Below are 27,695 nucleotides of genomic sequence, written 5' to 3' on the forward strand. Positions count from 1 at the left end.
GTGGAGACCCCGCATTTTATGATCGTTTAATTAATTGTATTTGGATTTGCCACGATCGTTTGACGAATTAGAAAAGATAGATTATTATAGATTTATGCAGATGTATTTGTTCAATTCTATCTACATCATCCATGGTATATCCACACCATCTCTAGCTCATTAGCACATATACATTAGGTAACCTTGTACTTGATAAATATCGTCATTTCCATGACTTCCAGAATATAAAATTCATCAATTAATAATAGTAGCGGTACGAGGGCGCCAAATCGCCCATCGCATCTTCCTCCTCTTCAGTCAGCGTCGGCGCATCGGCCGACATGTTCGCTTGTTCGCGGTCGCGTTTCTTGTTCTCGAAATAGCAGGTCAAAAAGTAGGTAATGGCCATGACGGCAGAGAAACACAGGAATGATAAACTGATAATGTATCCGTTTCTGTATAGGGGGGAGTCTTTTTTCAGGAATGCGTAGGTTGAGATGATACCGCCGACTGATCTAGTTAGTTATCATCTTTCATCACAGTATTGTGTAGACTCACTGTTTCCAAAACCAATCTGCCAGGCTGTTCCAACACTGCGACGGCGGTGGCCTCCTAGGTTCATGGCGAACCAGCAAACAAGCACTGGCATGGCGCTGTAGCATCCACAGGTCACCAGGAAAAGAGCTCCGTATTGGATGTGGTGTTTCGCTGGATCGGTAATGTTCAGCAGCATTCCGTACCCAGCCATTGCGATCAACATGGGAAACAGGGCAAATAAGAACCGATGGCGGAATCGATCAGAAAGAAAGGCGATCAACATGGAGAAGCCAAACGCAGCGGCCCATGGGGGGATCGAGTACAGCTGGGTTTGGATAGCAGAGTAGCCGTATGTTTTGAGAATAGTTGGTGCAAAGAAGGCGTAGCCTGGATAATTAGCACTATTGATAGATGTAGATATAGATGAGTTGCATACCATAAGCAGTAACGACTTGGCCAAAGTACATCCAGCCACCGATAAAGATTTTGTCTGTTCAGTTAGTATAGTCCATATACTCCGTAGGTGTAGGACTTACAGTCTTTAAACACGGCCAAAACATCCTTAAAGCCAACCGAGACATTCGGCTCAGCCTTGCCAGTATCCTTGGCCAGCTTGTGACGCAGAAACGCGCGCTCATCCTCCGTCAACCATTTCACATCTTCGGGAAAATCAGGCAGGAGGAAAAAGGTGATCATGGCAACGACACAGGTCATGCAGCCTTCGATGATAAACACCCATCGCCATCCATTGTACCCCCGGAGACCCTCCATCTTTCCAAGACCAGTAGCGAGAGCACCACCAAAGGCACCAGCGAGGGTGGTGGAACTGAAGAAGAAACTGAATCGCTTCTGCGCCTCACTGCGCTGATACCACATGCCCATGAGATAGAAACACCCAGGAAACAGACCAGTCTCGAACATGCCCAGGAACCAACGCGTGGCCATCAAACCACCCCAGTTCTGGACGAGTCCTTGACAGACCATGACGACGCCAAAGCCAAACATGCAGAGTGACACTGCATTATTTTGTCAGCGTGTTCATGACAAATAGTTCGGGTGAGTCATACGCCACAAATGCGGTTTCAATTTCTTCATGAGAATATTCGACGGGATTTCAAAAATCACATAGGGCACGAAGAAGATGGTCAGCGCTGTGTTGTATTTGGTGCCTGTTTCGATGTTCAAGTCGGTTTGAAGCCCCAGGGTCGCTGCGTTACTGATGTTGACTCTGCAATCCATTAGCATTGACTGAGATATTCTGTATAATTAATTAATTAATAAATACTCACCGATCCAGAAAAGCAAACAGATACATGGCACACAGACACGGCACCACATGCCAGTCGATTTTGGCCATGAGTTTGCGCTCGTTGACCGTGGGCGGAGGGCGCACCTCCTCCGAGTCAGCCTCGGCTGGCGGATGGTCCCCCGATTCGCGTTCTGTAGAGAGTCAAGGTCAGTGAGGGTATACAGAAGACGAATTAAAAAGAACAAACCTGGAATGCCCATATTGACAGAATTGAGGAAATCCGGATTCTGAAATCGATGGAGGAAAAGGGGAAGAAAAGAAAGAAAAGAAGAAAGGAAAAAGAAAAGAAAAAGGTCGTCAGAAAATAGACCGAACAAGCGTGAGGGGAAAAGGAACGAGGGAAAAATTCTGGGAAGCTAAAAAGACGAGCTGAAAAGATGTCGATCCAAGTGGAGACGCAGGCATGGATAACTGGATATGTGATGCTTTTCATCCATTCATAAGGAGCATCTCATCCCATTATTCTGAAGTGTTCGATCGCACTGCTTATCTGAGGCCGGAAAATGGAGAAACGGTGGGTCGCTGCTGATCGACGCATTCGGGTTATCGCAAGCTGATGAGGTTATTCATCTTATGAATATATCATTGTTATTGATTTTGTTGATGATTGTGTTGGCAGACTAGCTGAATATCTTCATAATACCTCTTTCAGTATAATAGTGTCCCTCCCTTGCAGCATCCGTCTTCCCTGTCGGATATAGACCAGCCTTGTTCCGCATAGTTCACATCAGCTCCATACTCAACCAGCATCTCACCATCTCAAATTGTTGATGTATGGCCGCATTAATCAGCGCAGTTCAAACATCCCCGGTACAGGTGTCAACTTCAGGCCCCCAATCCAGTACTATTTTGACCATGGCGATATCATCCTCTTCATCGCCCAATGCGGTATCGATGCCCGCCCCCATTTCATACTTCGGAGACTCCAGTATTCTCCCCGTTGCGAAGCAGAATCTCTGCTATTTCAAGATATCCCATCGGCCAGCCGTCGCGAGAGTCCTCTCATTCATCTTCTCCCCTTCCCCGTCAACACCCCGTGTGTAACAATGGCTCGGACAACATCTGTCATCCCATTACTCGCTGCAATGTACAGCATTTTCTCGGGTGGACGGTCGGAAATGCCCAATTCCAGTAAGTCCTTGACCGCCGGCGTATCTCGGTGTATTGTCGCTGTCTAATAAGTGGCCATCAATCATGCATTATTTTGTGCTTTCTTTGCTGAGTTTTTTTCCATTTTCGGATGGCGGTGGAATGGATATCTTCTTTCCCAGCTGAATGGTCCTGGTGGAGTTGGTTTTATCCCCGTAAAGGATTTTCTCGCCACAATGGGGTTTCCATGTACGGCTGCCCGAAGTGCATAGCTGTCGCGGTGCTGAGCATTGTGTTTATCTCGATAGTCGTCTAGTAGATGGTAGATGGTGTTGAGATCGCTTCTTCCAGTAATATGCTCAGTCAATCTTGCAACTTCACGATTCATGCCAATAATGCTTGTGCAAAATGATATCTAATGCAAGCGAGATGAATGAGTCAATCCAGCAACTAATGGCGCACTGACATAGAAACTAGTAGTCACTTTGTGGGTCTAATCAAGCACTGTCCATGTCGATCTCCAATTTTGAAGAGTCTATTGCGATTTTTGCTTTTCTCTTCATCATCGTGGGAGGTGTGGATAATTAAGTGATATTAAGTGCCATCTGTGAAGGTGAAGAGAAAAGCTTATGTCTTATGAAGCTTTCAATACTTGTTCCTCTATCTTGGAAAATGGTGCCGCAAATCCATAGATCTTGTATCCCTGGGCGTAATCCTTCCCTTTCTCGCGTTCTATCCAGATTAGCATGACCTTCCTGTTGATAATATACCCATGAAACTCACCATGATCCGGTGGAAACATCTCCATGCGATGTCGGTAGTATTTCTCCCTCAGATCCACCCCATCACTCTTGGCATGAAACGTCGCATACAGACTGGCTCGGCTCTTCTCCGTCCTATTCTCAGCAGATCTGTGGGCCAGATGTGACCCGAAAAGTAAAACATCACCCGCGTCCAACGGAATCGAGACCCAAGCGTGTGCGTCTTCCCAGCCCTGCGAGATTCGGCCACCATCAGCTAGCTCGACCTGCATACGATGCGAGCCGGGGATGACTTCTAAACATCCATTTTCCAGTGTCGCGGCGTCGATGGCGATGTTGGCTGTTATGTGCTCGATGCGTCCGATGTGGTCGTATGCGGGTGCGTCAAGGTGTGCCTGGAAACCATTCCCGTGGGGTTGTTTGTAGTTGATTTTGTCTTTGAAGAGGAGCATGTCCTATCGTTATTAACTTACGGCATTTTCGATGGTGAAGGGTGTATACATCACCAGAAAGAGCTTTGAGAATTTTTCCCAATGCCTCTCCATACAGTAGAGATTTAAACTCGGGATGATAATCGACGAATCTCTCCGTTCGCATGAGCTGTCGCTCGCCGTTGATGTTGATCTCGTTGTAGGGCATCCATTTGCCTTTTTCCTGTGGCCAGGACTTTACTTCTTGTGTCCATTTCTGTAGGGCAATAGGATCGACGAGACGATGTTGATCGACGCGAAGGAGAAGATAGCCATTTTCATGGTATGAAGCGATTTGTTCGGGTGAAAGTGTATACATTTGAGTTGTTTGCTTGATTGTAGCCTTCGAGACTGTTTGTGAATTATGATTCACTTGATTCACTTCCATTTGATAGACCTTTCATCGCCTTATTAAATAATAAACTCTGCTGGTTGAATTTCTTTGGATATGCGTAAATCGACGGCCTTCGTCCCGACAGGCAGCGGGCTTCGTACCGAAATGGCCTCAACGTGATTGGTGGACACGATGTATAAGCATTGAGGGGTAGATGGAGATGAGGTGATTTGTAAGGCTTCTCTCAAAGTTGATTCCTTTCGTTTTCAGGTCTAAGCATTGTGACGGACTTCGTCCCTTGGTATCTGGATTCCACTGTAGAAACCAAAGCTAGCTCTCGTAAATCCCCGAGTCAAGAGGATAATACTTCCATCAATCTAATAGTCGGTCTGAAAGACTCTAGGCACTCATAGCAGTATGGTGTCTCTACCCTCTGTCGAGTCTCATACTCGCGCTGCTATCAAATCACTCTTCGCCTTCCTTCATGCCCAGGGCCAGGGCGACTATCTCGGTGAACAAATCACGCAACTAGAGCACTCTCTTCAGTGTGCCAATCTCGCGCGTCAATCTCCGAAGTATGGCAATGACAAGGAAGTCGTCCTCGCGGCGTTGCTGCACGATGCTGGACGATTCATCCCCGCGGCTGAGAAGATGGGAAGTATGGTTACGCCGGATGGGAGGTACATTGGACGTCAGAGTCATGAAGTCCTCGGAGAGTCTTATCTTCGAGATTTGGGGTTTAGTGAGAAGATTTGTCAACTGGTGGGTGCCCATGTTATGGCCAAGAGGGATTTGGTTTCGACGGACCAGAGCTATTATGATGGGTTGAGTGAAACCAGTAAGCGGACATTTGTGTATCAGGTATATAATCCCATCAATACAATTATAGTTTATGCTTATTGTTGTTAGGGAGGAGTTTTTGCACCAGAGCAAATCCAGGAAGCACAAAAGGATCCGCTCCTTGAAGCCAAACTTGCCGTCAGACGGTGGGACGATTCAGCAAAAGCAGCAGACACCGTAGTTCCACCGTTAAAGGACTATGAAGATATGGCATATCAATGTCTCCTCGGTCAGTACAGCATATCCCCACTGCAATGCTGCAACTGACAATCAATAGAATCCAGATCTAAATTCACCCTGCACTCAAGAGAGTATCACCTCCCCAAAGGACCAACAGTCGTGGTTTGCATTGATGGATTCGATCCAGAGTATCTCAATTCCGGCATTCAATCTGGGATTCTGCCAACCTTCAAATCCTTCGTGGATCAGGGATTCCATGCCACTGCCAAAAGTTGTATGCCGTCATTCACCAATCCCAACAATGTTTCCATCATTACTGGAGCCCCGCCGTCAGCCCATGGGATTGCAGGAAACTTCTTCCTAGATCGAGAAACGGGAAAAGAAACCATGATTACAGATGACTCGTTGCTGCGAGGTTCTACTCTCCTCGAACAAATGTCCCGGCGAGGTGTGCGAGTAGCTGCCATTACGGCCAAAGATAAGCTGCGAAAGATTCTTGCCCACGGCTTGCAAGATGCGATATGCTTCTCGGCAGAGCGGGCAGCTAGTTGCAACCTAGAAGAAAATGGTATCACAGACGTCGAGGCTTGGATTGGTCGACCTGCTCCCAGTCAATACTCGGGCGACTTGTCCCTGTTTGTGCTAGACGCTGGGATCAAGTTGCTAGAAGAGAAAAGATCCGACTTCTTGTACTTGACGCTTTCCGATTATATTCAGCATAAACATGCCCCAGGAAGTAAAGAGTCTGACCATTTCATGAAGGCTATCGACGAGCGATTGCAGAAGCTTTCTGCTTTTGCCCCGATCATCGGAGTCACTGGTGACCACGGCATGAGCCAAAAGTCCAATGCAGCCGGTGAGCCAAATGTTCTCTTCCTCGAGGATGTGTTAAACGAAAGATTTGGCCCTGGTGCATCAAGAGTCATCTGCCCCATTACAGATCCATTTGTTCGACATCATGGTGCTCTTGGTTCGTTTGTTCGGGTCTACCTCAAAGATTCAATACAGCTCGAGCCGATGCTCTCTTTTTGCCAGTCACTTCCGGATATCGAGAATGCTCTGGGCGGAAATGAAGCAGCACAGAAGTATGAAATGCCATTAGACCGGGAAGGCGATATCGTTGTCATTTCAAAGTCTCATGCAGTCATCGGAAGTCGCGAATCTGAACACGACCTATCTAAAGTGAAAGACCACCCTCTACGCTCACATGGTGGTCTGAGCGAGCAGAATATTCCAGTTATCATGTCCAAGCCGGTGCAAAGTCTTCGAGCTTCCGAGTTGAGGAGTTGGAGAAACTATGACATTTTCGATCTTGTGCTCAACTGGCACTCTTGATATTTATCTATTGTTGGCTGTAAGAAGGCCCGTTTGATGTACTGTAGTGGAGTAACCAGTTATCAAAATCCGAAGAGTTGGTTAGAAAATCAAAGTTGGTCATGTTTTCCATCCAGGTCATGTCATTAAGCGACAGATGCTCAGGGCCCGGAGACGGATGAGGCGCTGTTTCATGGCTCATATGGACTGGCTCCTGACATTTCAATAGTAATTTGTCCAGCCCTCCGGCAATTACGACGAGCAAATGCTGGCGGTGCATTGATCGGGTAACCTCACGCAATGCGATGACTGTTTGGGAAACGAGAGACAGAATCTTCGTAGTATCAATCCGGATTGCAGTTGCATACTTCGTTGCTACTTTAAGCAAGAAGACAACGGCAAATGCAAGCATGGTGTCAAAGTAGAGCGGTAAGCCATTCAAAAAGGATCGAAATTCTCCATCTGATACAATAACCCTGAGGATGGACATGGCGGACAATACACCAGTATTGGCAATTTCCTCCATTTCAGGTGTTAAGCATTGCGAAGAATCTTGTGCCGTGGGTGCACCTCTGAATGCATGTGAGCAGAGATAGAGCTTTGCAAAGTGAAAGTGGAAACCAACGCCCTTCTGGGGATAGTTTCCAACATTCTTACTCGACCGAAATGTTTCACTCCAATCTGCATGCCATGTATCTAAGGCAATTGCATATCTGCGAAGCTGGGGAAGATCCTGCAGAGGAATGGCTGTATCAACATCAACGCCAAATGTATCAAAGACCTGGCCCAGAATAGACCATTCCTTGACCTGGCTAATCAGCCTAGCATCATCCTCTGTCGCATGCTCAATTTCGAGAAATCGGCTGGCAGAGTCGATAATGAATCCCTCACGGGACATTGGAGGTCTGCCGTAGGCAACTGAAAAGTGATGGTCGCATACATAAACAAGATAGTACAACCGGGCACGAAGATACCCTTTCCGCTCACCATTTAGAGCTTTATAAATCCCATGATGGAGTTTGATATCGGATGCAATTCGAACGGCTGGTCAATCAGCTTTGTCAATTGTTAGGATAAATTGACCTACCAGTTCCAACCGATGCCCATGAAAGCTCATGCAGCCAAAAGGCACCAATACATAGACCCCGTACGTCATCATCATTGACCTTTGTGGAGAATGTCTGTGCTGCAGCGAGAGCTTTATACTCACGGTAACAAACATCAAACAGATGACTCAAGGACTGCGAATGTAGAGCTCCGACTGTACAGACGGCAGCTGTTAATAGTGGGGACGTCCTTCGCACCGAGTCTAGGCTGGTGTGATCTCCTAAAATGCGATACAAGAAATGGTCTAGCCGTAGATTATATATATCAAACAAAGACAGCGCTTGGTGCAGGGATAGGATCCCAATGGAAATCAAGTCTGGACTGCCTGAAGGGATATCGTTCGATGAAGCTGTCCCCCGAATTTCGGAGACACATGCGGCTGGAATCGAAGCTGGACCACCTCGAGGATCCATTACAATCTCCCATGCTTGTGCTTGCTCATCGCTATTTTCAATGGAGGATTCTGGGCTTTGAGTAGATGGGCCTGCATTTACTGCAGCTGGGGTGGTCGAATCTGCATCATTTTGGGCTGGAAGCTGCACTTCTGGCAGGCTTACTTTCGTCACAACCTGAGCCATGGTCTCTTCCAGCCATCGTAGCTTCTGTGACACTGCATCTTTCCACCTGTTTATATGAGCCCCTGATTCTGAACCGATGTCGAGAGTATTTACGTTGCATCATCTTCCATCAACATTTGTAAACTCCGGTTGACCGCACAGGACAAGCCTCTTTTCTTGCATCGAGAGCATGGAGTCTGGCCATCTCGCATGTGACATTTTACCTATCATGTTCTCAGTTAGCTACCTTTTAGACAGCTGTATATAGAAGCGCACCTTCTGTTTACGACATGCAACACAGGCGGTAATCTTGCGAGTAATGTCTGGGGGTTTCCTATCACCAAATGACTCGCGTAGAGCACTGACACCTGGTGGAGACGGGAGAGAGACATCCATGATTCCAATCTTCCAGGCACCCTTCCGAAAGCCAATCAAGATGAAGGTAAAAAATAGACGTCAGGTCTTCGTTTGGCTCTCGGAGAGATGTGGAGAAAAGAAAGTGACAACAGGACTTCGCACCGAAGATATAGCGGGGGAAGCCTCAGGCTGCGGGGGCCGCCGATAAGCACGTGGGCGCTTGACTGGCTGCTCGACCAAACACTCCTCGACGCGAATCTGCTCGCGTGTTGTTTTACTTCATCATTCCCACATCGTGGCAATTGGGTACGTGCTGATTGCTTCTTGTCGTGGTATTGGAATGGACCACTGCATTATTCCATGGTACTTCCTTCCGATGGTAACCACGAGTATCTCGGATATTGTCTCGTGCTTCTTGAATAGCATAATATATAGCATACCTACCAAAGCAGCCATGGCAAGAAATAAGATGGTTGTCAAGATCAGAAGCAATCACCGCCCGTCAAAATGGTCTCTCTGGAGGCAAAATTACGGTTCCTAGTTACCACTGGAGTCGGCTTCTTTGCTGACGGTTATCTCAACCTAACAATTGGCCTTGGTCTGTAGCATATTCCTCTTAATACAGATGTATACTAATAGCATGCAGCTGTGCCAATACTTGGACATCTCTACTTCCAAACGGACAATGGCACGGTGCCGTCGGTCGACAGTGATATAATCAAAGGCAGCCTAAGTCTAGGCATGGTTGTTGGCCAACTCGTTTTCGGGGTCTTGGGAGACGCATGGGGCCGACATACTATCTATGGCAAGGAGCTGCTCGTGACAATATTCGGAGCCCTGATGGTGATCTTACTACCTTGGGGAAATTTCTCCACAAAAGCTATTACGGCATGGGTATCCATTTTCCGGGTAGTGACTGGAATCGGTATTGGAGCAGGTAATGTTTTCTCTAATACAAGATATAAGTGCAGACTAACTAGATAGACTACCCCATGTCATCATCCCTATCAGCAGAAAAGCCGCCATTGGGCTCACGAGCCGTGCAGGTGTTGTCGGTTTTCTCGAATATTGGCTTAGGAAATATGGCAGCCAGTATTGTCTTCCTGGTCCTGCTAAAAGCCTTTGAAGGGCCAGTAGCCACAAATCAGCACCATCTCGAGTGGGTATGGCGACTTCTGCTGGGAATTGGCATCGTTCCTGCTGCTTTGACACTGTATGCCCGGCTTACTATTGGTGAGACGACGCCGTATCGGCAATGTGAGTTTATCCTGGGTATTATCATTAAGTTTAAAACGCTGATTTTAATGTAGTCGTTATTAGCGGAGATACCAGGCAAAAGCGCGGATTAAAAGAGCAGTGGAATGATTTCCGTATCTACTTCGGCAAGTGGAGGCATGCCAAAGTCCTCTTTGCCACTGCTGCTTCTTGGTTTCTTTTGTAAGCTGATATACAGCCATAGTCGTACAATTGGAGCTGACGATCTAGTGATATCGCATACTATGGTGTCAATCTCAATCAGAGCATCATATTATCGAGGATTGGCTTTGCTAAAGGGGCAACACCCTGGCAAACCCTGTATAAGACAGCAGTGGGCAATATAATTGTCCAGGCTGCCGTAAGCACACTTCTTCAACATCTTTTCTATCTCATCACTTACCATGCTCAGGGCTACCTACCCGGCTTCTATGCCGGCATCATTCTCCCAGACCGCATGGGACGTGTACGCCAGCAGTTTTACACATGCATCATCGCCTGCATACTATACGCCATCTGGGCCGGTATCAGCTCACCTACCGTCCACACCTCAACAGCCGGGTTGATGATCATCTTTACCATTTCACAATTCACCCTAACCGTTGGGCCCAACTGCACAACATTCCTAATACCAGCCGAAGTATTCCCGACGCGTGTTCGTGGTACAGCGCATGGAATTTCTGCTGCTGCGGGTAAGTGTGGTGCAATCCTCACAGCGTTTGCCTTTGGGACTGTTGAGGATGCAATTGGCTTGAATGGAGTACTGGGTTTATTCTCTGGTGTCATGTTTCTGACTGCTCTGGTGACGTTGTTGATCCCGGAAACGAGGGGGAAGAGCTTGGAGGCTATTGAGAGTGATATGCTGTATGAGGCTACTGCGGGCTCTTCATTCTCTGGGAGTGTCACCAAGATTGAATTTGGATCTGAAGAGAAGGTATGATGGGGGAATCGGCCATCAAAGAGGACATGATGTTATTTTAGAATGAGAAAAACCAATCATTATAAGATGCTACCATCACAGGTTTAAATAGTAGTCACATACAGTATTCATGACTAGAATTATCACAGGGTACACTCATTAACCCATCAAATATGATCCTCCTCACTGAAAGTCTTGGGTTCAAAAGGCAGAGTCACCGCCACAGCAGCAATCAAAACATACAATCCCACACATACCCAAAGAGGCACCGACGATGTCAAATCCGCAAAAGTCGCAATAAAAGGCGAAGACAGAGAAGCAGTCCGCCCACAAGCAACTGCCAATCCGCACCCAGTGCCGCGGAAAGCCGTCGGCATAACCTCCGGCGTATAACTAAGCCATGGAATTTCAGTGAGCTGGTTTGATCATTAGGGCCGAGGATGAAGATTGAATATTCCACGTACGCATATAGTATACCGTAGAAGGCATTCTGCCAGAAATTAATCATGCTAGAGAAGGCAATATTCCCTGCTTCAGTTCGAACAGATGTGAAGGCACCGGCAAAGGATGCGGCACAGAGGGCTGTCAAGGCCATTGACCGTCGTCGACCTAGGATTTTGATGTCAACGAGACATGCTGATAAGACCGGACCAGCGATTCCCACTGTTGATGAAATAGAGTAATCGCGATAAGTCTGGAAGGTTGAGCCATCTCCAATATCGGCGCCGTTGTTTGCCAGGTATATAGGGAGGTAGAGCGTGTAGATAGGGTATCTATCCATGATTGTTAATAATGATGGGGGCGTTATGTATCCATCTTATAACATACGCAATACCAATTTCCATCCATAAAACACTCACACCAGTCGTGGAAATGCCTAATTTTCGTGTCGTAAACAGCCCCCTAATATGGGAGCACTGGCGTCGGGCTTTCTGGGACCTTGTTTCGTTCAACGGTAGTTCCTGAATTGGCCGAAAATCTTGAATTGAAACAGTCACTTCAGACTTGTTCATGCGAGCTACCTTTCCAAGCTCCTCAATTGCATCTTCGAATCGCCCCTGTGTGACGAGCCATTTGGTTGATTCTTCCATGCTCATGCAGAACACTCTGATGAGTGCAAGAACCAGACACAGCCCACCTACTAGAATATACTGATATCTCCAACCCATGTTTGCAGAACTTTTGCATGTGGATGAGGTCGCTTCTGCAGGACAAGAGAATGAATCTATCAACGGCCACGCTGGAGAGGTCAGTCAAAATCTAATATCAAGGGAAGTAACCTACCAAGAAGTCCTCCAACTGCATTTCCAACACCAAACCACATTGCAAGGGCAGTCAGGATGTAGCCCTTTGATCTCGGCAGCCACTCGACGAAAACAGTTAAATCAATAGCGACTACATCAGACGTTTAGCCGCAGTATCACCAATACTATATATCCCTGGGTGGAAAGCTTACTGTTTCCCCCAGCTCCAATTGATTGCAGGCCAATGAACACCGCAAGCGCAGTGAAACTTGGGGACGCTGCTGCTATCATTGTAAAAACAGTCACCACAAATAGAGAAATCTGCCACAGGAGTCTTCGACCGACCAAGTCAGCAGCCAGACCGCATATTATGGCCCCAACCAACGAGCCTGCATACAAGGCTGCTGTGATCATGCTGGGGTATTGAACATCCCATTGCTTTTTCACTTGTGGCAAAACTAGGCCGACTGAAACTGCGAGCATCTAGACGATTGTAAGTTCATGCTCCAGTTTCTCAAGAAAGCATGTGAAGCTGACCTGGTCTACGAAGAAACCAAACCCACAAGTGAAAAACAAACGAATCTGATATTTGCCAAAGCCAATTGTTTGGATGGCATTGTCGACGACGGCGATGTTATGTGATGTGGCTGTACCAGCTATTTCGTGGAGTTGGCCTTCGCATTTCGAGTTTGCCCTCGAGCTTTGCGGCTCATTCTTCTCGTCCATGTTGTGGTTTCTATTCGTACAGGCTGAATGAAATCACTTGATTCCAAACATTCTCGACAATGACAATTCTCCTTGGCCGTCCGCCGATTTATATATCGTGACACGACCAGGAAGGTGATAACACCCATACCGGCTATCATCATGCGGGGTAGGGCAGCAGAGCTCGGCATAATCTCTTCTATCAAAGATAGCCCAAATTATTACGAAGAAAGACAATCGCTTTCCCTTGCGTTATCGATGTCGACAACAGGTAGCCCTAGACCGGTCACGTGAGCGGAAGACGGAAGAGGCAAGGCAGTCCTTCGACTTCACTTTCCACAACCACCAGGATTATGCGCAGATCGTACCTTTTCCCTATCAAGACTGATCGAGCAGTAGCTGGAAAACACAGCACGGATGGATGAAGACTTATCTCATGAGCCACGGGCTAGACACGCCTGTGAGCCTTGTCGGTAAGTGGCAATCAGGTTACCAAGACTGTTCCTAACTCGTTTCCTAACTCGTTTTGCGCAGGAGAAAGAAGACAAAGTGTCCTGGCGAAAAGCCAATTTGTTCGTTTTGTCAAAGGTTAAACCAGAGATGCACCTACATTCAGAGAGATGAGAATAGCCGTCCTATGAAAGTAAGAAACACTGGACCTTCAGGTTCCTTTTCCCGATCCATATTGACTCATTGAAGTCCAGACGTAATTCTAGGGAGAGACTACGTCGACTAGAGGCTCAAATGGAACGCATGAACAATAGCATTCAGTCAGTTCGCTTCGGGTATAGCATACAAGGAGACTGACGTGTTGATAGAACACTTTTTGATCAAAGCGGTACGGGGATACCACGGCAAGATTCGGAAGCTACTACCCATGGACCAGAGAGATTCGATACGACTACAACCGCATCTTCGAATCTAAACTTTGATGCTTCTCGTTGGTATGTGACATAACGGACGTTCTGTAATGGGCAACTTAGGTCAACTGATGATTGCCAGTCCGAATCCTCCCCTGGAAACACTATCCCATTTTGTTGAAATCTACAAAGCCAAATTGCATTTGCAGCCACTTCCTCTTTTTGACATCGATGGGCTGTCTGCGCAAGTGTCACGATTCCCGCAATTCCTGTTGCGAAGCTTTTTGGCAGTTACGCTACTCTTCTCTGGTCATCCATTCTACGGCACCTCAAAGGCTGATGCGATTGAATTTTATGTCCGTTCTTCCCGAGAAACCACAATTTCTCTAGCAGCAGAATGTACACCATCATTAGAAGTCATACAGTCGCTTTGCCTGTTGACGCTCAGTGACATCAGCGGTAAATACTACATCCTACATCAACCAAGGTCTTGACTGATGTATTCCAGCTGGTAAACAAGCTAGAGCACGAATGAATATAGGAATGGCTTCTGTTATCATTAACCTGCATTCTAAACATCTCGAGGGTCTGAAAACAACTTCTATGAGCGTGGACGATAAAGCCAGGTGTTGTTGGAGTGTATTCATTCTCGAGAGGGCATTTACACCGGGACCAAACACGTTGCAGCCCGGTCATAGTCCACTAGTCCACATAAACTACCCCCCCAGTCACCCAAGACCGTCTGATTCTGCTCATACAGACGTATCGAGTATCCCGTATCTGACCTCTGGAAATGCCACAAATGACTTAGGTGTCAATGCGTATTGTCTACAATTGATATCCATCTGGGGCGAGATTGCAGCATACTTGCATCAAGCACGATTGGGTAAGGTTGAAGAGCCCTGGCTCGCCTCTTCCACTTATCATAAATTGGCTGCAAACTTCTATGAATTTGAATCCAGTCTCGCACAGGTGCACAGGTTTAAAAACGTGGGTTTCCAAACTCGATCATATGAGGAAATTGCCCGAGACAAGAGCTATTGGTCACCTTGGCTCGTACTACAAATTACCTTTCATGCCGGCCAAGCACTTTTGCACCATCCTATATTCCACATTGCGACTTTCAGAAAGAACAATACTGTGTTTCAACCACCGACATTTCTCCAACATACAATTGACCAAGCTCTGCTTCATTCCGGTTGGATAGCCCGCTTCATCAGCATGTGCGAGAATCTCGGATATGAGATCTGCGATCCATTCTTGGGTCGTCTTGTGGTAGTGGTTGCAACAATTCACTGGATCTTCTCGCTTGCCAGCGATGAGACCGTCACAGAAAGAGCACGCTCCGACTTTAACCATTGCCAACGATTCATAATTGGCCTAGCAAACAAATGGCCCCAATTCTCTCAATTAGTAAATAGTTCTTTTCTGATAAGTGCATTTGATTGGGCATTAGAAGCTAACAGTTGACCAAGGCGAATGGACTAGAGAATCTTCAAAGCCCTACCCGGCAAGCAAATGGGACTACAAGCCATAATGGGATTTCATCTTTCAAAATATCCTTATTATGGGAGTTACTAGACACCAATTCCACAGTGGCAAGGTTAGATATGTCCCCTCAATCCTTTGCACCTGTCGAGCAACGTATCTCGACACAATATCTCGCCCCGTTACGTGAATCTCCAAGCTACCGGGATGCGGGGCGTTTCGGTCATTCGACAGGTATTCCTGCTTCAGAATTTCCTGCCAGTCCTCTTCCAGGATTTTTGATGAGTGATGACTTTCTTAGTCATGTCGACATACCGGAGTTGTCTCAGTTAGACTTTCGGCCAAGTCTAAACTTCCATGGTGGTCTATAGGCAAAGTCAACAGCAAAGATTTATCTCTATTTCATATTTAAACGTATCGGTTAAACATATCTATCCGTATCGAAGGAAATCCCTAAGACTCTTATCTCTGCTTCGCGGGTATATTCGAGTATCTATGTCGGTCACCATTAACAGAAACCAGCACTGTTAAATCGGAGACAATGGCCAAGGGATCAGCACCCCTACCAAGACGTTCTAAGAATTTTGATCTTCTCTTTATCTTCCCCGCATCTCTTTAACCCGGCTGTTTACGAAAGTCGTCCCGCTGATCTTGATAGAAGGTGGGAACGGTCTGCTCTGCACCGGGTACCGTCCCCACTTCACCCGGTCCCGGAACTCATAGATATGGTTATTTAACTGAGTATCAAAACTATTGCGCAAAAAATTTGCAGTGGTCCAAAAATCTCTTATTGCCTATTCATGGGATATTTCTGAACATTTACATTTTCATCTCAGAGGTTCCATATTGAGCAGTATCGTTCTTAATCAGCAACCAAAGGAAACAAGCACGGCACCATGGCCACTCCATCCAAAACAGCGACTATACTCATCATCGGCGGTGGTGTATTTGGCCTGTCGACTGCTCTCGAGCTCTCCAATCGAGGATACAAAGACATAACTGTCCTCGATCGCCACCTTCCACCAGTTCCTGATGGATCATCTGTCGACATCTCCCGCATCATCCGACCCGATTATGCAGACGAGTTCTATGCTCGAATGGGCCTTGACGCATTGCGAGGCTGGACCAACGAATATACAGAGTTCTTTCATCGCAGCGGTCTCCTCTGTGTCCAATCTCAAGGCTCCACGCGGCATACATATCTCGAACAGTCGAAACAGAATCTTTCGCGGTTGGGAGAGAGCATGACCATACAAACGTTCCAGGGAAATGAAATAATGCATCGACATCCCGGTATTCATGGTGATCTGACGCATACGAGTGGCTATATTAACGTCAATTGCGGATGGGCTGATGCTGAAGGAAGCATTGCTCATTTGGCAAGGCTATGTACGAGGGCTGGGGTCTCCTTCATTGCCGGGAAAAATGGAACGGTGACAGATTTGGTCACACAAGCAATTCAAGGCAAGAAGAAAAAAATCACCGGCGTACGAACTTTATCAGGCAGAAGTATCTCTGCGGATATGGTCATTCTGGCAACAGGGGCATGGACGTCACATTTGATCGAGATGGGAAATCGCACAATCTCAACCGGCCAGCCAGTCGGTTTCATGAAGTTGACGGAACGCGAAGCGTATCAAATGAAGGATTGCCCGGTCATGATTGACCTCAGCACGGGCTTTTTTGTCTTCCCGCCTACACCTGGGAGTCATATTCTCAAAATGGCCAGACACGGGTATGGTTATGAGACAAGGCATAGCTCCAGTTCTGTCCATCATTCAAACCGGTCTTTCTCCGGACCTGATATATCCTCGCAACGCCAATTTCTTCCGTCCGATGCGGAACATTCTTTGAGAGATGGACTGGCACTATTCCTACCCAAGTTCAAAGATCGAATTTTCAGTCAACGGAGATTATGCTGGTACACAGATACTCCCAAGGGGGACTTTATCGTCGATCACCACCCCGAGTATGAGAATCTGTTCCTTGCAACTGGTGGAAGTGGACAGTATGTTCTTTTAATCCCCCGTGTAAACCGCATCTCAATTCTAATGTGGAACACAGTGCATTCAAGTTCCTCCCAGTTCTGGGCCGCCATATAGTGGATAACTTCGAAGGAAAGGCATCGGAGGAGCAGAGGCAAAAGTGGGCGTGGAAAGAAGTTGCCAGCCCTATTCACAAGGGCGATGGAAGTAGGGGTGGTCCTCCAAGACGGGCTCTTTCGCGAGAAGAGCAGGCTCATTTATAATTAGATACATGCTTAGGATACTCTTCAGCATAGAAACATGAAGGAAATTATATACTAAATATCTATATGGTTATATACTAGTCCAGATACAGCTTTTCAAAAGGCACGAATATTTGAAATTTTTGATATCCATATATCATTAAAGTTTGGAGGCCTGATGATTGCTTTGACAGATATCAGAAATGGATCAATTCATAAGAAAAAAAACAGGTAACATTTTTAATATATATGTCTATGAAAGGGCCAAGTGCCGTAAAGGAAAATTGAAAATACAGAGAAAACGCACTATGCAAGAAGATACTTGGCCGCATGCTCAATATGATCATCCGCAAAACTGGCCATAGTGTAGTAGCTGTGGTCGTAGTCGGGCTGGTAGCGGACATTGACGCCCTCGACGCCGGCGTCCTTGGCGGCCTTTTCGAAGTTCTCTGGGAGAAGTTGGCCTTGCTTGTAGAAGTTGTCGCCAGTTCCCTGTATTGTTATTGTTAGTCTATTCTCGATTCTGGGTGTGCAATGTGTCGGGTGTAGGTGGTTACAAAACATACCACGTCAATCAGCACGTCCAAACGGCCGTTCCACTTCTTAACCAACTCTGAGGCATCGTGTTCCTTCCACTTGGCCTGCTGGTCGTCGCCAAAGTATCCGCCAAACGCCTTCTGGCCCCAGGGGCAGTTGATTGGGTTGGAGATGGGAGCAAATGCGGAAACGGACTTGTATTTGCCGGGGTTACGGAGGAACTATCACATCAATTAGCATGGGTGACGAGAATGAGAAGAAAGTCAGGTAGAAAACATACCAATGTGAGAGCACCGTGACCACCCATACTGTGACCGGTGATACTGACACGACTAGAGTCCAGCTGAGGGAAAGCCTCAAAGACAGTCTTGGGCAGCTCTTCAGTCACGTAGGTGTACATGTTGTATCCATTGTTGTAGGGGGCCTTGATGGCATCCACGTAGAAGCCAGCACCGGTACCAAAGTCCCAGCTATCGTTTTCTCCCTCAATGTTGAGTCCACCTGAGAGCAATATTAGCAACACACACTCAAGTCAATGACGATAATAAGATAAAAAAAAACATACGCGGGCTAGTGTCAGGGTACAACACGGCAATACCCTTCTTGCTTGCGCCGTGCTGGAAGAAACCTTTCTCGGAGCAATTGTCGGCTGTGCAGGTAAGGCCAGACAGGTAGATCAAAACCGGGACCTTCTGGGACGCAGCCTGCGGGGGCAGGTAGAGGTTGAAGCCCATCTCACATCGTGTCGCGGTGGCGGCGTGGCTGAGCTTGAGGAGCTTGCCGCCGAACGAGGCGATTGTTGCTTTGGTCGTGACGGACATGATGTGTGTGGTATGCTCAATTCGGTGGAAGGTTGATGGAAGATTGAAAGAAAAGCGGAAAAAGACGGTTGATAAAGGATGGCGTCAAGGTGGTGGTGGTGGGTGGGGAATGAGGGGAAGACGCGCTGAGGGGCATTTTGTGGTCGAGAATCCCCGCCGTGGAGAACGACATGCTGGATCTCCTCATTTCCAGCGTTTTCTTTTCCCAACAGGGGAAATTAACACGAGGATTGGCATCCAGGGGATTTAGTTACTATTCTTGATCAGCAACGGCAGGTCTAAATCGTTTAACCTTGGTGGTGATCGATTGCAGTGCAGAAGCTATGATCCTCACGATTCTACCACGAATGTCTTCAAAATATTGAGATTGTTCATCTCTGAATTATAAATATCAAATATCAAATATCAAATATCAAATACAAAAACTTGATAGAGACCCAACTCCCCCATACCCATTCCCATTCCCATATGCAAAAATGCAACCGACAAACTCCTATACCAATCATGCAATACCGCCTTATCTATTCCAAAAACACCGACGGAACGCCATATATAACCGGTGCAGCACCATTCAAATACTTCAACACACAAGCACTTCGTGATTGACAAACAGCCTCATCCAGTGATATTGGCTGGGGAATCTCTGCGGACCGACCCTTGCCTTTGGGTGCACGAGGCTTCCCCTTCTTCGAAGAACTAACGTTCACACTCTGCTCTCCAATAAGACCCCATCGCTCAAAGGTTGATTGAGCAAACCGATCAATGTCCTTGTCGGTGACATCCCAGAGCGTCGCGACCAGTGCCGGGCTGCCAGCCTGCAGGTAGTTCAGCGGTGTGCCGTACGGCTCGTACTCGCCTGCTTCGGTCAGGCTACCACTGCTGCAGCCCATGAGGAAAGTGACTGCACAACGATCGAGTCTTTTGATCGTCCGACCGCGGATGTATTGCGCTCCGCTACCATGGCCAAAGTAGAGGCACACGCTTCGTGACTCCAAGGCTTCTTTAAATTCGTCTTCGGTTGGTTCCCGTTTAACAATTCTGGTCCAGTTGTCCAATTTTGAAAGATCCTCGTCAAATGTCGACTGGGTGCTCTGCAGATCACCAGCAGGGTTCAGGATATAAGCACCATTCTGACGATCAATTCCTAGCCTTGACAGATCATTGTCACCCCGTTCCTGTCGGAATTGCAGGACACGATCACGCAAACATTCCAGTGAGGGCACTCGGCACACAGGATATCCTTGCAGGCAAGGAAGAGACTCCCAGGGGAATAAGTGCAGCGCCTTGTCGAGAATCAAAACAGTGTGTTGTGGCGACTGCTGTTCCTGCTCTTCCTGCACAGCTTCGTGGTATTCTCTCAATGCATCAAGAGTTTCAACAACCATCATGTCGAAGTCAATCTCATCGTATGCATTTCGCTCTCCCTGGAATTGTAGAATATCCACCACAAAATAGAGGAGGTCCATCAATGTATCCTCGGGATCCTCTTCAACTTCCAAGCCCTTCACTCCAATGAATAGCTCCAGCACGTTCTGGTGCAGTGTGAGTTTGGGTCCCGTAGTCCGTCCACCCTTTTGTCGTGATGGTAGGCATTTGTCAAGGATGTTCTGGAAAGCACTCGCAAAACGAGCCAGGGGAGAAGGCTCACGAGGTGTGGGAGAGAAAATACCCCGGAAACCTCCAAACCAAATGCTTTCAATATTTTGAAGGAGAGTCTCCATTCGTCGGTCAAGCTCCTCGCGGTTCTTCCACCATTCCTTTTTGGAGTTCTTGTCGGTTTGCAGCCGAGCAGCGTGTGAGCTTTCGTTGGCGAGCCTGGTAAGCTCTTGCATTTCCTCTCTTCCATCTTCGAAGGTGAATTGCTCCTCTTCATCATCCTCGGAATTACCTCTTCTGAGAGGAAGTCGCAACAAGAATGGGGTGTGGTCTTTCTGCAGGCGCGAAACAATAAACTCAGAACGGTCTGCACTGAGGGACAAGGAAAGAACATTCCAGCTCTCTGGGAGGATATCAATATATTCCTGAGTGAAGTTCGAGCACAAGTCCTCTTCAAGCTCAACGGTAGATATCGCCGATGCTGGCCAGAGTAGAGGATCCGAAAAGTCAGCCAGTTGCTTGTCGATATCAATCGCCGTGCGTTCCCGGGTGAATGCGCCGATTCGACCGATTTCTAATTCAGTTAGATATTTGCTTCAATTTGGGACATAAACAAAAACTTACCATTCACATTCGCCGGTGACTGGGGCCAGGCGATTGGACTTTCAGGGGCAGTGGTGTGGGAAAGCATGGAGATCCGACTCATCAGACGGGAAGCTGCATGGCTATCGAGAGTCGATCCCAAGGTAGTAGCGGTGGCGAAAACATTGTTGAGACAATCCCCAGCCTTGGAAAGCATGACAGAAAAGTCATCGGTTGCCTTCTGGGCTCTGGAACGTGTTCCCTTGGCGGGTGCTCGGGTTTTCCGCACAGTCGAGGGTTTCACAGTCGAAGGAGTTGGTTCGTCTGCAGCCTTTATCGGCGATTGCAATGCGGGAAGCGAAATAGTAGACTCCGGAAGAACACAGTATACTGCATGGCTTGCAAAGTTTCTGATGGCATCTGCCAGCAGATGCTCACTCTCGCCAATATGCAGGGATATTTGGCTGTCTCGGGAAGTTGCATATTTTCGAGCTTCAGTCAACAGAGATAGCGCGTTGTCAAAGTCTCGCATTGTACGTGAGCAACCAGCTTGCTGTCGCAGAACTTCGGTTCGTAGTTGGGACAAGGCGTTTGATTCGATCACAGGAGAGTCCGCAGTCACAGGCGAAGCTCTCTTCGTACCGCCCCTTGAGGATGTTGTGCCCGCTCGGGTTCGTCGGACTGTCGTTGTTCCCTGTGTTTGCGTTCTGCGGCTTGTTCCCCGAATCCGGAGATTTTCCATCTTATCCTCAAGCTCACTAGACGAATCAGCAGTTTCCGAAACAAGGACGTCGGACATGACCTTCTCCGCATCGAGAAGAGCACGAAGTTCGTCTTTGTGGTGCCCTTGTGCTCGGTGAAGGGAGGCAAGGCTCATTTGCAGCGATACAATTTCGATGCTGCTCTCCAATCGCTTAGACGCTGTAGACGCAGCAGCCAAGAGGTCTTGACCTTCGGACAAATGACCGCCTAGAATCCAGTGAGAACCAAGCTGAGCCTGGGATGCGATAAGCCGAACATTGGCGTTGAGGGTCTTGTTGATTTTTAAGGCTTGTTCTCCGTAGTATATGGCATCCTGGAAGAGGCCATGATGAGCGGATAGATTCGCAAGGTGCAAGAGGGAGGTGTGATGAGAGCCAATGTGCGGCCAGAATGGTGCTCCCTGCGAGTAGCTGACGGATGAATCAGGTTTAGATGTCTGACAGACATCGAGTTTTGCTACTCCTTCGACAACGGTATCGATCTCAGAGCTATTGCTAGTGGGCAAATATTTGTCCTGTTTTCTTTGTGAGAGCTTCTCAACCTTAGCCCAGATTCTGCAGTTTAGCCTGACAGACAACTTGGCAAAGAACAGAGCCCTGGTGATCGAGCCCTGTGCAAATGAAAGCCGAGAGCTGATGAAAGCAGCATCTGCCACCAGTCTTTCCCACGCCATCTTCGATAGGACAGAGCAAGCGTTCAAATCTTGCTTCTTCTGATTCTTCTCAAAGAGAACTTGAGCTGCTGAAAGAACAGTAGCTGCCTGCTCAGCATCCCCGGTTTCGAGAAGATATTCCGCTCGCGCTAGCTTGTATGAGAGAACACCTAGGCAGGAAACTTGGTTGAGGTATCGGTCGGCGCGCATAAGCAAGCTACCGGCCTTCTTGCAGTGTCCAAGTCGGCAATATTGCGAAACCAGTCGTGAAATTACAACGATAGCCTCCGAGAAATCACCAGACTCTTGAAGTTCTGTAATCCGTAGGACCAGTTCGAGAGCCGAGATCTGAAGCTTCCATAATCCGTGGATCTCGGTGTAGTCGACAATTGCCTTCATTTGAAGGGACCAATATTCTATATCGAGGATGCATGCTTCGATGGCCTTCCAATCCTGGCAACCATGCGCCATGGCAGTCCATGAAGAGATCAACTGATCAAGATCGTAGGGTTGCAAATTCCCTTGGTGGAGTCCGAGAGCAAGGCGTAGAGAATTCTTGATGTGAACAGCGAAGGGGGCGAGGTCGCAGTCTTCGCCGTCTTCAAGCTCGTCTGTGAGGCCAGTTGTTGCTTCCTTGACAAGCTGTTGAAGAAGGGGAGCATCCAAACAGCCTGGGTGCTCTAGCGAGAATCGAACAGCGCATATGATGGTCTGCAGTCGACGTAGCGGATGCTGTGCAGGTGAGTATGTGTCGAGGGTCTTAGAAAGGAGGGTACCGAACAGAGCGCGGAAGTGCTCTTCGCTGAGAGCATAGGGATGCAACTCTGTCAATATTTTCAGCTGCCACTCCAGGACCAACCCTCTTTGCTCTGTGGATAATTTCTTGTCGTCGAACACGTCGCGCGCCTTCGAGCCCTTGTGTCGCAATCTCATTTTCAAGAATGCATTGAGGACACGGCTAAGCATGAATGCGCTGCTTTTTGGATCCTGGGGCATGCGGTAAGGCACGCTAACTTCTGCATCAGCTGCAACTTGCTTCAGAACGCCAGCGTCGACATGCTCCTTGATCGATTGATGAAAGGCCTTTTCGGATTCCACGCCAGCGCCGGCTTCCAAGTAGAGGTGTGCAAGTCTCTCAAATTTCAAGGCGGCGAATCCCGTGCTTCGCTGAGATGCTGAGCATCCTGAAAGCAGGGTCGCCGACTGTTTCAAAAGAGGGAGAAGCTCCTTAACACCCTGCCCACGTTCCTTTTCCTTGACATACCGGGACCAGAATAGATTCGACATTTTGACAAAACCAAGGCCGGTATTGTCAACTTCCAAAGAGTCTGCAGTCTTGTCGAAAGTAACATCCATAGTCACGAGCAGGCGTTGGCAGTCGGAAAGCAGGGAAATCATTTCCTCCCATGGTGGGCTCTGGGACATGACTGATAATTTTCCGATTGCTACAGCTGAATCAACAGCTGCAAGAACAATACTTTTCGATGCTAAGGCTCTTTTCTGGAACGCTTCGTGGTCCTTTGGTTCATCGTCCTGGGAAGGTTGGCGACCGACGTATCGGCGGAGAAATCGAACAAAGGAAGTGAGGTATTCGCGGATTCTAATATGAAGTTCGTCCTCTTCATCGTTGTCACTATTGTTCTGGTCCTTGGCGACTGCATCCCCGAGCCATCCCATCGCAACTTTCTTCAATTTCGCTGCCTCAACAAGCAGTTCATCCAAGTCATTAGAGTTGCCCTTGAGTGGCATCCCAAGTGCCGTCGTAGAATCCAAAACTGCAGTCGAGGCATCACTTTGTGAATATTTACTCGAAGACCGAAGAGCTTGGAAATGTACAGATGCCATTTTGCACCGAACTGTAGCTAGAGCGAGACACTGTCCTTCAGAGAGCGGAGCAAGAGCTTCCGTGAAGAGCTTGAGGGCTTCTTCAAAACAGCCAGCTTCCTGGGCGAGCTGTCCCATAATAGTTGCGATTCGCGTAACTGAATGGGTGTCCTTCGCGTTTGTTGTGGGTTTCCTTTTGATATTTGCGAAAGCTAGTTGTAGTCGGACGATTGTCTTGTATGTCAAAGCGAACTCGGACTTTTCCAGTCCCTTGCTGTGGTGGGCAAAAGCTGCAAGGTAGCGGGCCAGAGGATCCCACATTTCTCTCACTTCCTCACACTCATGTCCTGATAGCTTCCATCCCATGCAGCGAATCTCGAGCGATAAAAGTTGAAGGTTGAGGGCTGTTGTCGGCCTCAATCGGTCTCTGGGTGCCAAGTTCTTGTCGTTCGTTTGTTGGGTTCCGGAAGAAAGCGAGAGGACGGTGTTCGAGAGCAGTTGTAGCTGGAGTGCAGCCTTGTCGCTGGGAAGGCTTCCAGATTCAACAGCGGCCATAATAACCTTGGCGGGATTGCTCGGGTCCGATAGTTGCAAGGAAGGGCAGAGGTTCTGCACCGTAGAAGGCTTTTTCTCCGACGAAAGTAGTCGCAATGCGTTCGACTGATAAGTGACAAGCAATCCATGCAGGGGTCGAGCGTTGGCAATGTTTGCGAAATTGATGAGATCTGACATGCGTTCCTTAACGGCCTCATCCTCCTGGGCATCCTTTGTCCCCCTCGTTTCCGTCTTTTTCTTGCGATCGGAGGCCTCGGTGTCCAAGTACTGTTGTATCCTCCTCTTCAAAGCTCGTAATTCTTTATAAGCCGCATCGTTCAGGCCCAATGAGATTAATCTTCCCGCCAAAACACATGACCCCTGTTCGAGTTGAACATTCGGACACGCATCTTGGTTTGCTTGTTCACTTTTCAATGTCCGTAAACACGACAGTGCCATTCTCGCACATTCAGCGACAGCAGGAGCCCCGCTTTCCAGGTCGGCAGCAGCGGTTTGTGTGGGTTTAGATGTCTTCGTTTTCTTTGGTGACTTGACCGCGCGGTTCGCGGAGGAGGGCTGTAAGGGGACGTTGGTAGACGCGGACCTAGTCTCGTCCGCAGACGAAAGCTGACGTTTAGAAGCAGATAATTTTAATTCATCCGACAGTGTCTTTAATGTAGTGTTGAAAACCTCCGTGGCGAGTACCAGCCTCTCCTGACACGAAAGCCGCGAGCCATCCTTTTCCACGACCGTGTTTATTGTTGCATTCTTCGGCGAGATTTTCGTCTTAGTTGCTCCTCTAACCGCCTTTGTCCGGCCTGTGGCAGCAACTGTATCCTTCGTGCCCTTCGCGCCCCTTCTCACTGTGCTCGTTTCGATCTCCGGTATTCCTTTCGACGCACCTCGGAAAAGGGTCTGCAGGGCCAACACCGTGGCATTCGAGCAAGTGGAAGTCGAGCGGACGGCGTGCTTCACCGATTCCACAGAGGAATCGGGTAGTAATGTTGAGACCGCCATTGGGGTTGTCATGAATAGAGGAAGGAATCAGATAACAGTTCAAGCCATTGATTGAAGGTGTCGTGGAGTAGAACGGAGAAAGCGTTGGTTCGTTTCGTTGTGGCCCCGTCTTCGACTGATATCACCAGCGAGGCTCCGCCCAACCCAGAACGTTGTCGCAGCAACGGCGGTCGCGCTACGCCCAATCTGGAATAGGCGGGGATGAATGGCTCGCCGACGGTCCGAATGCTTTCATTTTCGCATCATCGTTAAATGTCATTTGCCTCGAATTATTTCAGCACACAATCGCACATCATGGCTTTCAATATGAATCCCTCAAGACTCCCTCTACGGCATGTCTCCCACGGCCTCTTCAAATCCCTCCCAGTGACACGATCTCGCCTCTCAACCCCACTCCAAATCCGACATTCCACCTCATCCTCAATGCCGAAAGTCGCTGATTCGTCAGTCTGGACAGCGATGATTCCCAGCTTCATACTGAGACGTAATAAAGGTCCGAAAGATGGTGAAAAGTCAAAGGAGTGGAATCCCGCCAGTTTCTACATCATCATTTTCATCCTCATCGGTTCGCAGGCTATCCGGATGATTGCGCTCAAGAACGGTTACGCTGCTTATACCCGGACTACGGATGCTAAAATTGAGCTTTTGCGGGAGGTCATTGAGAGAACTAAGAAGGGGGAGAAGGTAGACGTGGAGAGGCTTCTAGGGACAGGAGACGAAGGGAAGGAAAGAGAGTGGGATGAGGGTTCGTTTTACCCATTTTCTGCCATGCTATAGAACAGAGCGTGTACTGACTTTTCCGTTCTCGATAGTTCTTCGTGAGATTGAAGCAGAAGATTCCCTATGGCACCGTAAACCCGCACAGCCGGAACCCACCACGGAAACTCAAAAAGACCAGAAATCCCAAGAAAACACAGCCAAGGACCCTGTTATTCCTGCTACAGCGACCAAGGATGAACAGCCTTCGGATGGAAAGCGTCCTGCGCGGAAGATGAACTTTTTCTAAACTCGCCGTTTGATATTCGATATCATCGACAGCTTTGAAGCGAGTCAATTGACCCTCCAACTACTACGAGTGCCTTCAGTGGGATCCAAGAGCGGCTGGGTCTAAGGACACTTCATGATGTCTGCTTGCTGAGATACTGCTGGCTACATATAATGGGTCTTTAGTAGTCAGTATGAATCTCGCGCTGCTTCACGCCCCACCAGGACAGCGAACTATAACGTTCACTCAAAGAGATGGAATATCTCACCATGTCAACCTTTGATCGTGCTCACACAGATCTTAAAGGGAAAACGAATTGCCTTACATTAAAACTGATACCCACATAGCGTTCAACGTGTACTATATTGACTATGTTTCGTGTATGTGGTATGTGTTACATAAAGCCAGGTATCATCATGATACTGAAGCTGCTTGTATTATACATCTTGTGCAGTCTAGACTTTGCCAAATCAAAGACAGAAAGATATTTTTTGAATGTTCACTTGTACCAATAATCCTAATCTATATCAACTTTTCGCCACCAAATTTCAAAACTACAATTCCATCGTAAAATAACAATCTCAGATGCCATGGTAGAAAACAAAGTATGGGGAAAGAGTAACTGTACACTTGTATATAGCACTCAGGGGATATGGGTGTGGAACAAACAAAATGTGCAAATGCCATACCAAGTAATCAGGGATCTCTAAAGTTCTCGCCGTAGTAAGATCCAAAAAAATATTATGCAAGATGACAATGAAAATCCCTGCCCAAGTCTATCTGCTGTTGTTACATGTGCAATTGTCGGTGTGGTCTCTGTAAGGAAGAGCAAAAGGAAGAAAGGGAAATCATGC

The 27,695-nt window shown here is 47.8% G+C and overlaps 11 protein-coding genes across 11 annotated transcripts; 5 read left to right on the top strand and 6 right to left on the bottom strand.

The window, feature by feature from the left end:
- Nucleotides 1–61: 61 nt before the first annotated feature.
- ASPWEDRAFT_35371 (uncharacterized protein) lies at nucleotides 62–2,490 on the bottom strand. Its single transcript, XM_040834216.1, has 7 exons — nucleotides 2,013–2,490; nucleotides 1,806–1,956; nucleotides 1,584–1,744; nucleotides 1,053–1,532; nucleotides 953–1,006; nucleotides 538–903; nucleotides 62–489 (listed from the first exon to the last, which is right to left on the bottom strand). The coding sequence occupies exons 1-7, from the start codon at nucleotides 2,023–2,025 to the stop codon at nucleotides 239–241; spliced, it is 1,476 nt and encodes a 491-aa protein (XP_040695443.1). The 5' UTR covers nucleotides 2,026–2,490; the 3' UTR covers nucleotides 62–238.
- Nucleotides 2,491–3,548: 1,058 nt separating this feature from the next.
- On the bottom strand, nucleotides 3,549–4,464 carry ASPWEDRAFT_99466 (phytanoyl-CoA dioxygenase family protein; the record flags this gene model as incomplete). The annotated part of the gene is made up of 3 exons (XM_040839666.1): nucleotides 3,549–3,646; nucleotides 3,698–4,130; nucleotides 4,177–4,464. The coding sequence occupies 3 exons, from the start codon at nucleotides 4,462–4,464 to the stop codon at nucleotides 3,549–3,551; spliced, it is 819 nt and encodes a 272-aa protein (XP_040695444.1).
- Nucleotides 4,465–4,896: 432 nt separating this feature from the next.
- Nucleotides 4,897–6,834, top strand: ASPWEDRAFT_23831 (uncharacterized protein; the record flags this gene model as incomplete). Its single annotated transcript, XM_040832534.1, has 3 exons — nucleotides 4,897–5,340; nucleotides 5,389–5,548; nucleotides 5,597–6,834. 3 exons carry the CDS (start codon nucleotides 4,897–4,899, stop codon nucleotides 6,832–6,834), a joined length of 1,842 nt encoding a protein of 613 aa, XP_040695445.1.
- On the bottom strand, nucleotides 6,404–8,996 carry ASPWEDRAFT_285631 (Zn(II)2Cys6 transcription factor). Its single transcript, XM_040833153.1, has 4 exons — nucleotides 8,754–8,996; nucleotides 8,592–8,701; nucleotides 7,901–8,544; nucleotides 6,404–7,857 (listed from the first exon to the last, which is right to left on the bottom strand). The coding sequence occupies exons 1-4, from the start codon at nucleotides 8,871–8,873 to the stop codon at nucleotides 6,842–6,844; spliced, it is 1,890 nt and encodes a 629-aa protein (XP_040695446.1). The 5' UTR covers nucleotides 8,874–8,996; the 3' UTR covers nucleotides 6,404–6,841.
- A 101-nt stretch (nucleotides 8,997–9,097) lies between these two features.
- On the top strand, nucleotides 9,098–11,171 carry ASPWEDRAFT_35378 (uncharacterized protein). The gene is made up of 6 exons (XM_040834217.1): nucleotides 9,098–9,432; nucleotides 9,481–9,771; nucleotides 9,819–10,091; nucleotides 10,145–10,271; nucleotides 10,320–10,449; nucleotides 10,501–11,171. Exons 1-6 carry the CDS (start codon nucleotides 9,342–9,344, stop codon nucleotides 11,026–11,028), a joined length of 1,440 nt encoding a protein of 479 aa, XP_040695447.1. The 5' UTR covers nucleotides 9,098–9,341; the 3' UTR covers nucleotides 11,029–11,171.
- ASPWEDRAFT_147708 (uncharacterized protein) lies at nucleotides 11,153–12,977 on the bottom strand (the record flags this gene model as incomplete). Its single annotated transcript, XM_040829532.1, has 6 exons — nucleotides 11,153–11,400; nucleotides 11,472–11,780; nucleotides 11,836–12,247; nucleotides 12,292–12,402; nucleotides 12,464–12,734; nucleotides 12,789–12,977. 6 exons carry the CDS (start codon nucleotides 12,975–12,977, stop codon nucleotides 11,175–11,177), a joined length of 1,518 nt encoding a protein of 505 aa, XP_040695448.1. The 3' UTR covers nucleotides 11,153–11,174.
- Nucleotides 12,978–13,700: 723 nt separating this feature from the next.
- On the top strand, nucleotides 13,701–15,675 carry ASPWEDRAFT_167778 (fungal specific transcription factor domain-containing protein; the record flags this gene model as incomplete). Its single annotated transcript, XM_040830197.1, has 5 exons — nucleotides 13,701–13,726; nucleotides 13,775–13,900; nucleotides 13,959–14,275; nucleotides 14,325–15,229; nucleotides 15,292–15,675. 5 exons carry the CDS (start codon nucleotides 13,701–13,703, stop codon nucleotides 15,673–15,675), a joined length of 1,758 nt encoding a protein of 585 aa, XP_040695449.1.
- Nucleotides 15,676–16,200: 525 nt separating this feature from the next.
- ASPWEDRAFT_23836 (NAD(P)/FAD-dependent oxidoreductase) lies at nucleotides 16,201–17,552 on the top strand (the record flags this gene model as incomplete). The annotated part of the gene is made up of 2 exons (XM_040832535.1): nucleotides 16,201–17,312; nucleotides 17,369–17,552. The coding sequence occupies 2 exons, from the start codon at nucleotides 16,201–16,203 to the stop codon at nucleotides 17,550–17,552; spliced, it is 1,296 nt and encodes a 431-aa protein (XP_040695450.1).
- Nucleotides 17,553–17,632: 80 nt separating this feature from the next.
- Nucleotides 17,633–18,983, bottom strand: ASPWEDRAFT_35382 (S-formylglutathione hydrolase). The gene is made up of 4 exons (XM_040834218.1): nucleotides 18,634–18,983; nucleotides 18,349–18,569; nucleotides 18,098–18,289; nucleotides 17,633–18,023 (listed from the first exon to the last, which is right to left on the bottom strand). Exons 1-4 carry the CDS (start codon nucleotides 18,887–18,889, stop codon nucleotides 17,838–17,840), a joined length of 855 nt encoding a protein of 284 aa, XP_040695451.1. The 5' UTR covers nucleotides 18,890–18,983; the 3' UTR covers nucleotides 17,633–17,837.
- Nucleotides 18,984–19,410: 427 nt separating this feature from the next.
- ASPWEDRAFT_167781 (C50 family peptidase) lies at nucleotides 19,411–25,856 on the bottom strand (the record flags this gene model as incomplete). The annotated part of the gene is made up of 2 exons (XM_040830198.1): nucleotides 19,411–21,059; nucleotides 21,110–25,856. 2 exons carry the CDS (start codon nucleotides 25,854–25,856, stop codon nucleotides 19,411–19,413), a joined length of 6,396 nt encoding a protein of 2,131 aa, XP_040695452.1.
- A 306-nt stretch (nucleotides 25,857–26,162) lies between these two features.
- Nucleotides 26,163–26,862, top strand: ASPWEDRAFT_100562 (DUF5321 domain-containing protein; the record flags this gene model as incomplete). Its single annotated transcript, XM_040827313.1, has 2 exons — nucleotides 26,163–26,601; nucleotides 26,669–26,862. 2 exons carry the CDS (start codon nucleotides 26,163–26,165, stop codon nucleotides 26,860–26,862), a joined length of 633 nt encoding a protein of 210 aa, XP_040695453.1.
- Between the last annotated feature and the right edge of the window lie 833 nt (nucleotides 26,863–27,695).

This window comes from Aspergillus wentii (assembly GCF_001890725.1).
Source record: "Aspergillus wentii DTO 134E9 unplaced genomic scaffold ASPWEscaffold_1, whole genome shotgun sequence".
In the NCBI taxonomy this organism is placed as follows: Eukaryota; Fungi; Ascomycota; class Eurotiomycetes; order Eurotiales; family Aspergillaceae; genus Aspergillus; species Aspergillus wentii.

Coding starts and splice junctions, on each gene's coding strand:
- ASPWEDRAFT_35378 (XM_040834217.1), top strand. CDS start 9,342: ATGGTCTCTCTGGAGGCAAAATTACGGTTCCTAGTTACCACTGGAGTC. Junction 10,272..10,319: donor GCTGCTTCTTGGTTTCTTTT/GTAAGCTGATAT, acceptor CTGACGATCTAG/TGATATCGCATACTATGGTG. Junction 10,450..10,500: donor ATATAATTGTCCAGGCTGCC/GTAAGCACACTT, acceptor TACCATGCTCAG/GGCTACCTACCCGGCTTCTA.
- ASPWEDRAFT_35371 (XM_040834216.1), bottom strand. Junction 1,533..1,583: donor ATTGAAACCGCATTTGTGGC/GTATGACTCACC, acceptor AAAATAATGCAG/TGTCACTCTGCATGTTTGGC. Junction 490..537: donor GCAGATTGGTTTTGGAAACA/GTGAGTCTACAC, acceptor TAACTAGATCAG/TCGGCGGTATCATCTCAACC.
- ASPWEDRAFT_285631 (XM_040833153.1), bottom strand. CDS start 8,873: ATGGATGTCTCTCTCCCGTCTCCACCAGGTGTCAGTGCTCTACGCGAG. Junction 8,702..8,753: donor TTGCATGTCGTAAACAGAAG/GTGCGCTTCTAT, acceptor AGAACATGATAG/GTAAAATGTCACATGCGAGA. Junction 8,545..8,591: donor TTGATGGAAGATGATGCAAC/GTAAATACTCTC, acceptor TCATATAAACAG/GTGGAAAGATGCAGTGTCAC.
- ASPWEDRAFT_35382 (XM_040834218.1), bottom strand. CDS start 18,889: ATGTCCGTCACGACCAAAGCAACAATCGCCTCGTTCGGCGGCAAGCTC. Junction 18,570..18,633: donor GTACCCTGACACTAGCCCGC/GTATGTTTTTTT, acceptor TATTGCTCTCAG/GTGGACTCAACATTGAGGGA. Junction 18,024..18,097: donor TGGACGTGCTGATTGACGTG/GTATGTTTTGTA, acceptor ATAACAATACAG/GGAACTGGCGACAACTTCTA.